The sequence below is a fragment of the Leopardus geoffroyi genome, chromosome C3, assembly GCF_018350155.1.
Source record: "Leopardus geoffroyi isolate Oge1 chromosome C3, O.geoffroyi_Oge1_pat1.0, whole genome shotgun sequence".
Lineage (NCBI taxonomy): Eukaryota > Metazoa > Chordata > Mammalia > Carnivora > Felidae > Leopardus > Leopardus geoffroyi.
In genome coordinates this window covers 36159980-36172296 of record NC_059338.1, presented here as the reverse complement: position 1 = coordinate 36172296, position 12317 = coordinate 36159980, and the positions used below count along the sequence as shown (strand labels likewise).

Below are 12317 nucleotides of genomic sequence, written 5' to 3'. Positions count from 1 at the left end.
TATTTCTCTGTCTTTTCCTGGACTGCCAGTTAAACATTTGCCAACACACCCTTGGAAAGACCAAAGGTTTAGTTTATTAGTTACATAAATATTGTTACATAGCTTCTTGTTTTCCCCAGGCCATTAATCAGCAGAATCAGAAAGCAGCTGATTTATATGAAACATAGGCTGAGGTCTTAATGTGTCTTTGGGCCTAAGGAGAATCTTAAAAGTTTAGGCTGAAGGCAAAACTAATTTTAAGCTGACTCTGGGTGTACATTTACCATTTGATCATGCTCCTGTCTCGGCATTCACCTCTTCCCTTCCTAATCATCCTCTCGCCCTCATCCTGTCACAAACCTGGCTCCTTGCCCCATTTGTGTCACCTGCAGATGCACCTGACTCAGGGACTGGCATGACAGCATATCACTTGCATCCAGACACTTTATGATCTTCTCTGATTCAGCACAGGTGTGCATGTGTGCATGTGTATGCTGCTGTATGGTCAGAAATCTGTCTTCACATTTCGGATCTATTTTCTTGCACACTGTTGCAGTCAGGTCTTTCCTGCTCCCTTACACTGAGCATAGTCTGGGAAGAATCTCTTTCTAAGAAAAGCCCAGCCATATTTACCCTCAGATCTAGCTTGTTCACGTGGCCGGCAGGCTTAATGGGTTCTAGTCTGTTATGCTGCCTGGTCATTTAGATGAAGAGATGAGAAAGGGAAATTTTCCCTGTGCTTCCAAGTCTTGTGTCCTAGCATCACTTATCATGGAAGCCCTACATTTGGGGATGTTGATATATCCCATCTGTCACCCTAGGACATTCTCCATCCTTTCCTACCCTGCTCTGTGCATGAGGAAAGCTGTGTGGTTATATCATCTGCTGCTCCCTTACCCCTCTGTTTAGCTAATAGAAAATATTAACAAGAAATCAGAGGGAGGGAAGAGAGTGAAGCGAGGGTGTTTGTCCCTCCAGATCCTTCCTGTATGGTCCTGGGTGTGCTGGTGGCATCCCTTAACTGAATGTCATAGCTCCTGTTCTGTGATGCTCTCCAAACAGTTTCTCTCTCTGGGTTCTCTATAATGGTTCTCTCTTCTTGTCCCTAAGGTGGGACTAGCCCTGAGATACCACTTACTTGATCCCTTGTGATTGCCCTATAACCTTGTCCACACTTTTGTCAATAATCTCTTTTTTATTAAAGTCTACTAAAATTAGGGGTGTCTGGGTGGCTTAGTCAGTTAAACATCTTATTCTTGGTCTCAGCTCAGGTCTTGATCTCAGGGTCATGAGTTCAAACCCCATATTGGGGTCTGTGCTGGGCGTGAAGCTTACTTTAAAAAATAAAGTCTACTAAAATTATCTAATTTGCTATCTCTTACCTGTTGGAGACCTAACCAATAAAAGGCTTTGCTGAATTGTTAATATAGCTGATTTCTGTTTCCTATTTGGTTGTAGTTAGGTGATGCCTGGCAAATGTTTGGTAAATATCTGTTGACTTAATAAATGATTAAATGAGTGGCAGGATCAAACTCCACTTCTTTCTCTCCAGATTTATAGTACAAAGTTGAAAGTTCACATGTAAAGTGTAGACACTTGATGCAGTCTGAGAGCACTAAAGTATGTTGGTTCTGTGGCTCAAGTTTCCAGGGACTTCCGCTTCCATGGGTTTGCCCTAGTGATTTATACCCACCCTGGTTTCCTCCTTCCCAGAGGAACAATATAAAATAATATAAAGAATATCTGAAATATACAATATGGTATGGATGTGATGTCCTTTAAATGAAGAGTAGGGTGATTTCTTCAACTCAAGGACAGAGAAAATGTTCAGGCCACAAGATAAGATATGAACACTGAAAAATTTCACTTGTATAGGTTTTGAAGGAACCACACCGAATGAACCTATAGCTACAAATTATGAATTTATATAGTAGATATGACCTTTATTATAATTAATGTTTTAATTATCACAATATTATTACATATGAGGTAAACTTGATAGAACTACCTTTTAATTATACCTACAGTTATCAATTTCATGACTGCAGGTTGCAGTGGCTCATGACATTCATTATAATTACATTTCCACTGTGCAAGTGTTAGAGGAACTCCTTCAAGCCGTGACATGTGATGTTTCCAACTCTCTGGGACCCTTACTTATGTCTCCAGGGAGATGACTTCATGGATGGAGCTCAGATAAATGTCAGGAAGAACAGTCCCAAGCTCTCTTACCATGATCCACCTTAAGGAAGTGCTTAGTTGATTATAAACTTGTCCAAACTATAACTTCTTAAGGAGAAGAGTTCCAGGATCTTCCTCCCTGGATTTCCCAGCAGGAGAGCTGTCCAGACTGAGTTGTCATAGTATACTTCCTCTTGGCGCAGAGCTCCCCCTTTGATGATCTCCAGGGCACATTCTTCCTTTGGAGATGCCTCCACGTTGACTATTCCAGAAATGGCATTCATGGCTGTGTCTGCAGAATGACAATAGAAGAGTGGGGTTGTCCAAGACTAGTAAAGTCTACATGATGGAAATTCTGCAGATAGCCACAGCTTCGCTGTTAGGGACTGTTTGCCAGGGTTTGCTCTACAAGACCCTGTGGGCCCTATCAGAAGACCAGGTATACGTAGGGCCTGCTGGGCAAAGAGAGGCTTAGAGTTAATGTGGGCTCTGTCTTCCTAGATGAAGATTTGTGGGGAGTGCTGTTAGAGGTGATTAATTGAGAGATTTAAATCATGCCTCTCTCTTGGGTGTTTTGGTTGAGGTGAGGGAGTAATAAAGGGCAGTAGAAAGAGGATAGAAGTTATATCAAGACCCAGTAGCTAATGGAAAGTGTCAGTGGGCAAAGCAGAGTGCTGTATGATAACGCTTTACTAACTTGTAAGAGGAAGAGATGGACAAGAATCCAGGCCTTTGCTTTCTGTCCACAGTAGCCACTTTTATTTGGAAGGAAAGTTACCTTATCTTCTCTAAATTTTTATACCCTTCCTGCACAGTTTCTTTCTCTCTTTCTATCTTTGTTTCCCTGTGTGTCTTAATCTCTCTTGTTCTACAACTACTACTCAATTTACTCAATTACTCTTTTTTTTTTTAAGTTTATTTATTTTGAGGGAGAAAGAGAGGGAGAGAGATTGTGAGCAGAGGAGGGGCAGAGAGAGAGGGAGAGAGAGAATTCCAAGCAGGCTCCATGCTGTCCGTGTGGAGTCCCACATGGGGCTCAAACCCACAAACCATGAGATTATGACCCGACCCGAAATCAAGATTCAGGTGCTTAACTGACTGAACTGCCCAAGTGCCCCTCAATTACTCTTTAAATAAGGTTTTTGTATTGAACCTATTTTAGATAAATTTGCATTTGGATTACAGACAAATTGTAAAAATTGTGCAGAGTATTCCCTTATATCCTTCACTCTCCTTCTCCTAACTATAACATTACACATAACCTCTGTACAATTGTCAAGGTACAATATAATTGGGACAATTTTACTAACTAAAATATAGACCTTATTTTTTTCACTAATATCCTTTTTATGTTCCAGGATCTTAGCTAGGATTACACTTAGTAGTAATTTCTTCTTATTTTCTCTCCAAACTGACAGTTCTTCATTCTTTCTTTGTCCCTCATGGCCTTGATACTTTTGAAGAATATTGATCAATTGTTTTATAGAATGTCCCTCAATTTGGGTTTGTCTATTTTTATCTCTTTTTTTAAAGGAAAGATTTTAGGGGTGCCTGGGTGGCTCAGTCGGTTAAGCGGCCGACTTCGGCTCGGGTCATGATCTTGCGGTCCATGAGTTCGAGCCCCGCGTTGGGCTCTGTGCTGACAGCTCAGAGCCTGGAGCCTGTTCAGATTCTGTGTCTCCCTCTCTCTGACCCTCCCCCGTTCATGCTCTGTCTCGCTCTGTCTCAAAAATAAATAAACGTTAAAAAAAAATTTAAAGAAAAAAGAAAAGATTTTATTTTTAAGTAATCTCTACGCCCAACATGGGGCTCAAATTTATAACTCCCAGATTAAGAGTCACATGCTCTACTGACTGAGATGGCCAGTGACTCTGCCCATTTTTCTATGATGATTGGAGTCAGGTTATACGTTTCTGACAAGTATATCACAAAAATGATGCTGTGTCTTTCCCAGTGCATCACATCAAAGGGTTCATGAGGGGCACCTGTCTGGCTTAGTCAATAGAGCATGAGACTCTTGATCTCGAGGTTGTTAAGTTTGAGCCCCACACTGGATGTAGAGATTACTTATTAAAAAAAAAAAAAAGGTTGGTGGCTCAGTCAATTGAGTGTCTGAGTTCGGCTCAGTTCACAGTCTCACGGTTCATGAGTTTGAGCCCTGCATTGGACTTGCTGCTGTCAGCACAGATCCTGCTTCAGGTCATCTGTCTCCCTCTCTCTGCCCCTCCCCTGCTTGTACTCTCTCTCTAAAAATTAAATAAACATTAAAAAAATTAAGAAAAAAAGATTCATGATGTTGATATGTCTTATTACTAGTAATATTATTAAGAATAACAAACTTGTATTCAATAAGCCTCAAATGAGATAGTAATGGCCGTTGAGTGTCCCTGAGGAAAAAGTGTTCAGAATAGGGCCAGGTGATGAGTCTGTTGTCACTTGGCACACTTGGTGGTCAGAATGGAAAGAAGAGTCAAAGAATAGTCAGAGGCTCCACTAGTGACAGAAGTGCTTCATTGCATGGAGAACCACTGCTCTCACTGGTTTTTTGTGCATTACACAGGGGTCAAGGAGTTCAGCACCTTTTTTACCCACAATGGAAACGGCAGGCAATCATCTGCAAGCTGTTTAATCTACTCTCTTCAACTTACCTGTGTTTATGAGGCCGAGGATACAGAGAGTGATCGATACATTAATCTTGGCCACTGAATGTTCCATCCTGATGGAGGAGAAAAACCCATCCAGGGCAAACTTGCTTGCAGAATAGGGCGCAATAAGTGGACTAGCCATTTTCCCTAAATAATAAGGAAATGGGTTAAGAAGGTGACCCATTTTAGCTTCTTCTGAGATGATCTTTGTTGCATCTGTAGTAGGATTTGTAACCCCTGTGGAGTCCTTTTACCCTTTGAGGCATAGTTTCTCTCTACTCCCTATAGAGATTATCATGCTGTGTTGAATTTCTGAAAGAAAAAAAAAAAAACATCTTTAAGGTTTCAAAGAAACTCTCCTTGAAGAGTCTGAGTGGGGGATGGGATGGGCTGCAGGAAAGCCTTCACTGAGGAGAGATTGGTTTGATTTTAATAAGGATGGTAAATAAGTGGGACTACAAAACAGCCAGGTAATCCCACAGCTGCTACCCCTGACTCAAGAGAGCTGAGATCCAAGGGTTTAGCAAGAACTCTCTGCCAATACAACAACCAATCATTGATTTACTTTCTATACGAGGGAAATGAAAAACCCTGTCTTTCCTTTTCTTCTTAAAACTATTATTCTTACTTTCATCATCCTGGTTAATTCTCAGTCTGGTTGTTGGGAGGACATGTGGACATATGCCTCATAGGGTGATCTATTCATTATACGCTGTCCAAGAGGAGGGATTAGAAGTGGCCTGAGACCTTAGATTCTTTGCTGAACAAAGAGTTACAACAGCTACTTTGATATTCCTGTCTGCTAATTCTACAATAGGAATAATTTAAGGGTTGATCTCCACTGACTGCCTTTCCTCCTGAGTATCAGTCATATTTTCTATTCTTGTATGTGGAGTAATTTTGCAATGTATTCTTGACATTGTGAATGATACGTTGTAGAATCTCTGGATTCTGTCATATTCCTCAAAAGAGTATTGAGTTTTGGTTTTGTTTTTTTTTAGGTGGGCATTTAACTTGCCTGAAATCTAGTGTCTCTTGCAGTAGATTCCAGCTAAAATCTCTGTTGAATTATTTAATCTTAATTGGGCTTCTTGGTAACTGCACTGCCCATGAGTAATTCAAGGGACAAACAGATTTTGAAAGAGTTTACATACAGAATGTGGCACTCTTCCACTGTGGCTCTTTCCTTTCCAGGATGTCCCCCTCCACTTTCTGGCTGCTACAGAAATCCTAAACTCTTCTTTTTAGTTCTTCAAGGTAGTAAGATGGCAGATGTCTATTCCAGATACAACATTGATTGTGGCCTGCCTTTAGGCATAAGCTATAATATTGGGAAACTCATGTAGTGTCAATTCCTCCTTTCAAGTGTCAACAACTCTCCAGTTTCTGTCAGCTTTTGTTTTTTCTCTCCAGTGCTTTCAGTGGTTGTTTTCTATATTTTGTCCAAAGTTTGATCTGGGGCAGGCCGATATATTAGGTACCTCTCTGCCATTACTGGAATTGGAACCTCTATAAGTTCTCAAATGAAGTTGCTTGCCAAATAAATGAATAAAGAATGGTTCATTCAATAAAGATGTTGGGGAGGTTGGTTAACTCATTGGAAAAAAATTGTTAGCTCCTTGTTCTATATCATATATCAAAAAAATTCTAGTTGGAACAGTATGGCAGACGTTGTCTACCCAATATCCATTCCCTCCCTTAATAATCAAGTTTGATTTTTTCAGGACAGCAATGTGTTCAGATAAAAATATTTACTTCCTTAAGATTCCCTTGCTCTTTTGTGTGTCCATGTGACCTAGTTCTGGCCAATGAGAAATCTAACAGATGGGGTCTCCAGGAAAGATATTGATTTCCTGACAAAATCTGTGGATTCCGGTAGCATGCAGTTTTTACATTTTGCCCTTCTTTCATTCTAAATGTACTTCAGATGTGATGCCTAGAAATGCAGTGGTTGTTTGTGAACTTGAGGAAAAGCTACATATTAAGGATTATAGAACAGAAACATGGAATGAGATTGGATTCTTGAAGATCTAATGAGTCCACCAAACCAACCCTGAAGTTATGACCTGAGAAAAAGGAACCCCTATTTAGTGTTAAGTGATTCTAAGTGGAGTTTTTGTTAAATGTGTAGCAGAATGCATCTTCTGACTGATAAAAAATAATTTAATCAGGAAAGAATAATATAGGTGAGCATTTATCAGATCCTTAGTTATGAAAGATCATTCTAACAGAAAAGTAAAAAAAAAATATGTAAAGGTAAAGAATATTTAATAATATAAAATGTAAAAGTTCTGTATGTGAAAGCAATAACTAATAACTATAAAGGTTAAGGGTAAATGATAAACTAGAAAACAATTTAGAACATAGTAGACAGACAAAAGCTTAATATCTTCAATACAAATATCTTCAATTCTTATTTTTTAAGGTGCAATTTTATTTATTTATTTACTTATTTATTTACTTATTTATTTATTTAAAGTGAGCACGGAAGGTGGAGAGGGAGGGAGGGAGGAAGGGAGAGAGAGGCAGAGAGAGAGAGAGAGAGAGAGAGAGAGAGAGAGAGAGAGACTATCTTAAGCAGGCTCCGTGCCCCAGTGCAGAGCCCAATGTGGGACTTGATCTCATGACCTGATGACCAGATCTCATGACTTGATCATGACCTGAGCTGAAATCAAGAGTCAGAGGCTTAACTGACTGAGCCATCCAGGCATCCCAAACTTCAATTCGTAGTGTATTAACTCTTAAAAAAATACAAACAAATATTTTTAGGGAACTACTCCAACTCTATTCTCAATCATGAGTTTTGGCTTGGAATGACTCTACAGCCAAGTTCCAGGAATGGGTGTGTGGCACAAGATGTCCATCCAGAGTATTTGATACCACTATGTTGTTGACTAGTCTAGGACTAGATCAAAGACTCCATCAGGGCTGCAGGACACATTGTTGGTTGTGTAACCAGAATTTATTTAGTTCCCCCTTCTTCCTCCGTAACAGAACCCCAGTTGAGTTCATGTTTCCACCTGTTCTAGAGACTACTGGCATTCTCTCTGTATCTTTTGCTCTTCTTCTTTAGTAGTGTAATCTGTGATGTGTATCTGGGCAAATAGTTATCTGGGATAAAGTCCACATTTCTCAGCTTTTTTCAGCCAGATGTTGCCAGATGACTAAGTGTTGTCCAGTGGGTTGTAAACAGAAATGTATCATGTGATTTCTGGGATATGTCCTTATAGACAGAAATCAGTCTCTTCCTTCCATTCCTTCTTCCTTCTTGGTGCCTGAAGGTGGGTATGATGGCTGTGGCTCCAGAACTATCTAGAACCATGAAGTGGAAGCCGCATGTTGAGAACAGCAGAGCATTGAGAGAAGAGGGAAACTGGGTGACCATGGAGCCTCCATCCTAGCCCTACCTCCAGATTAATGCCTACCTCCAGACTTGATTTACCTTTTAACTTATTTAATCTACTGCTATTTTAAGTTTTCTGAATTAGAGAGCTGAACCTAATCCTTACTGATAGTACTTCTTACTTTTATGATGCCCATGTTCCAAAAGAAAGTTGATACTGTTTCTAACTCTAGGGGTGGGCTTATATAATTGATTTAATCCAATCTTCTGGCCCATAATTGATACAGAAATGGGCATTTGGCCAATTTTGGCCAATGTGACTTGAGGAGAATTTTGTTGGAGGGTCTGAGAAAATCCTTTCTTATTCTGGGAGAGTTTCTTAAAGTAGCATTTTGTTTCTCTTCTACTGGACATTTTTGTGCTTGGGTATGGGGGCTAGAATTGCTACAGCTATCTTACTATCAGCCTAGGGATGAAGTCACACATGGAAGGAAGCAGAGCCAAGAGAATCATGGGGACATTGAACTTGAGCCAAGTCAACTGTGAAGCCCATCCTAAATCTGGACTTCCAGTTATGTCAAAAATGTTTCCTATTATTTAAGCTAAAAATAGACCCAAATTATTTCTATGAGTAGCATAGTGGTTGAAAATATGAGTTTGACAGTCAAATGACCTGGGTGTGAATCCCAAGTATGCCATTTCGTAGCTGTCATATGTGGATAATAATACTGCTAAGCTGAAATAATCCATGTAATATGCCTAGCACAAACTCTGGCACATAGAAAGCATTTAGTAAATGCTATTGTTATTAGTATTCATGTTTCAAATTAGTGAGAAAAGTAGGAGCTACTCAGAAGACTATGTTGGGACAAGTAGCTAGCTACTTGGCGAAAAGAAAAGTGCCCTTGGAATAAAAGAATTTAAATTATATTAGAGAGTATACATGGAAAGTAAAATAAAAATATATGGGTCAATGTATGATCTCAAGGTAAAAGCTACTGTTTTTTGTTTGTTTGTTTTGTTTTGTTTGTTTGTTTGTTTGTTTGTTTAGAAGGGGATGGGGCAGAGGGAGAGAGACAGAAAATCTTAAGCAGGCTCCACAACCAGTGCAGAGCCTAATTCAGGGCTTGATCCCATGACCCTGAGTTCATGACCTGAGTTGAAATCAAGAGTCAGCCACTCAACTGACTGAGCCACCCAGGTGCCCCAAGAGCTACTTTTTAAAGCATGAAATCAAAGGCATACATTATGAAGGAATATATAAATAGGTTCGAATATATACAATTTAAAAGGCTTCAGTATTCTAGAAATGCTCACCATTGCCTTCCTAGACACATCACCTTCAAAAAGATTTTGCCTTTCCAGGGGCACCTGTGTGGTTCAGTAGGTTAAGCATCAGACTCTTGATTTTGGCTCAGGTCATGATCTCATGGTTCATGAGTTTGAGCCCCACATCAGGCTCTGTACTGACAGTGAGGAGCCTGCTTGGGATTCCCTGTCTCCCTCTCTCTCTGCTCCTCCCCTGCTCCCTCTTTCTCTCTCTCTCTCTCTCTCTCTCACACACACACACACACACAAATAAATAAACATTTACATATTTAAAAAAAGGAAACAACATTCCTAAATTTATAAAAAAAAAAAAAAAGATTTTGCCTTCCCAGCCATGGGAGGTCAGGCCAGTAATAGTTAATGTACACAATCACTCACTTGAACATACATTGTAGTCTCTCTCAAGAAATTGAAATAAGTGGTGCAAGGATTTTAATTAGCTGCTGTTGGATTTTGAACTAAAAAGTCGTGTAAGTTTGGGACTGGGGTAGCCATCTCTAGCCATTGAAAAGAATAAACAAACAGACGAGCAGACAAACAAAATAAACACAAAAGTTGGAGTTAAATAGGAGCTAATATTTATGTAGCTCTTATGTGCTAGTCTCAAGGCTAAATAATTGCCTAAAGCTGCATGGTTAATGAGTCGGAGAACCAGGAGCCAAATCAGGATTCAAATTTGACTCTAGTGGCCAACAATTTCAAGCAGTAGCTGACATTTCCTCAACAGAAGCACTGTTCTTTTTCTTTTTTTTTTTTTAATCTTAATCCCAGCCTAGTTAACATACAGTTATAGTAGTTTCAAGTGTACAATACAGTGATTCAACAATCCTATATATCACTCAGGAAGAAGCCACTGTTCTTTATCTGAATATTTTTGGGGAGCCACGTGTAGAAATCAGCCATCCTGAGTTGGTGAAGATTCTCTGCTTGACCATTAAGACCCTAAATAGGCAAAATTTATGAATGGCAAAATTATTTTCACTTCTAAGCTGACAGATGAGGCTACCCATAAGTAGAGAGGGCTAGTCACTACCTGTCCCTTTGTGTTAGTTTCCCAGGCCTGCCATAACAACAAATTACCACAAACTTGGTGGCTTGAGGCAACAAAAATTTATTCTCTCACAGTTCTGGAGACTAGAAGTCCAAAACCAAGGTATCAGCAGGAACACATTCCCTCTAAAAGCTCAAGTGGAGAATCCTTCCTTGTCTGCTTTTAATGTAATGTCATGTAAGCTTTTAATGTCTGTTCCCAATCTTTGGCATTCCTTGGCTTACAGAGGCATCATTCCATTCTCTGCCTCCATCTTCACATGGCCTTCTCCAATTTTGTGTGTGTTGTACTCTTCTTATTAGGATACTTGCCACTGGATTTAGGCCCACCCATATAACCTGGGATGATCTCATCTTGAGATCCTTACCTTTATTATGTCTGTAAAGACCTTTTTTCCAAAAGGTCATATTCACAGGTTCCAGGTTGACATATCAGCCCACTATACCCTTCTTGATATTAAAAAAGATATTGACTGTGGCATTTTATGTATCTTTCCAGGTAGCAACAGGGATGAAGAAGCAAGAAACCATGTGAACCCCCAGTCTGAATTCCTGTAGCAGTAGTTTTTGTCTTACTAAGGGAACTTAAGTATATCCCATTTTCTGTCTTTAATTATGTCTTAGACTGTGCTCAAAGTACAAAAAAGATTCTGAATTTTTTTTTCAACGTTTTTATTTATTTTTGGGACAGAGAGAGACAGAGCATGAACGAGGGAGGGGCAGAGAGAGAGGGAGACACAGAATCGGAAACAGGCTCCAGGCTCTGAGCCATCAGCCCAGAGCCTGACGCGGGGCTCGAACTCACGGACCGCGAGATCGTGACCTGGCTGAAGTCGGACGCTTAACCGACTGCGCCACCCAGGCGCCCCAAAAAGATTCTGAATTGTTTTGCAGGAGAAATGGAGAGATTTTGTTGCTGGTGGTGGTACTTTGTTTGTTTGTTTGTTCCAGGGAGGAGGGTGAGAGAAGAGAGAAAGGGAAAGGGGAAGAAAGGAGAGAGGGAGAGAAGCAGCCAGACATGGCAGAAAACTTCCTGAAAAATTCACCAGATAGATGCATGGCTTAAAAAGACATTTTTAGGAGCTCCTGGATGGCTCAGTCGGTTAAGTGAATGACTTTGGCTCAGGTCATGATCTCATGGTTTGTGAGTTCAAGTCCTATATTGGGCTCTGTGCTGTCAGCACAGAGCCTGCTTCAGATCCTCTGTCCCCCTCTCTCTCTGCCCCTCCCCTGCTCATGCACGCTTTCTCTCTCTCTAAAAAAAGTTAAATAAGTATTTAAAAAAATAAAAATTAAATTAAAAAATATTTTTAAATGGTGAAGAAAAATACTGAATTATTAGACAAGGGTCAAGATTGGACAAAGACTGTTGAAAAATTGTTAACCTTTATTATGAAAGCTATGCATTAGGTACAGAGTAACATAGCTACCAATGGGAGTTTCTCAGCTGAAGACTGCATCATTATAACCACATTTTATCTCTCAAATTTTGTGAGTTGCCATTGATGTGCAAACCTTTAAACCAGTAGTTCTCAAGTTCAAATATGGAGAGATGAGGCACCTGGCTGTCTCAGTTGGTAGAGCATTCAACTCTTGATCTTGGGGTTGTAAGCTTGATCCCCACATGGGGTGTAGAGATTACTTAAACATAGTAAAATCTTAAAAAAAAAAAAAAAACCCAAGTCTGCAGAGAACCTGCAGATTTGAGTCCACTCCCTCCCCAGAGTCTTCTAGTCTGTATGCTGGGGTAGAGGGCTATGCTGAAGGGTTCAGTAGGAAAGAGGGTCTTT

General features: G+C 40.0%; 1 protein-coding gene across 8 annotated transcripts in view; it reads right to left on the bottom strand.

Moving 5' to 3' along the window:
- Positions 1-1897: 1897 nt before the first annotated feature.
- Positions 1898-12317, bottom strand: part of HSD11B1 (hydroxysteroid 11-beta dehydrogenase 1) — a 56189-nt gene continuing 45769 nt past the window's right edge. For 6 of the 8 annotated variants that reach the window (XM_045452400.1, XM_045452398.1, XM_045452397.1 and 3 more), the window contains 2 exons: positions 4809-4952; positions 1898-2452 (listed from right to left, as the gene is read on the bottom strand). In XM_045452400.1, the coding sequence (XP_045308356.1) occupies positions 2235-2452; positions 4809-4952 (362 nt within the window). In that variant the 3' untranslated portion in view covers positions 1898-2234. Of the gene's footprint in view, positions 2616-4808; positions 4953-12317 lie in introns of all 8 variants that reach the window. The other 2 variants (XM_045452401.1, XM_045452402.1) reach the window with 2 other exon arrangements.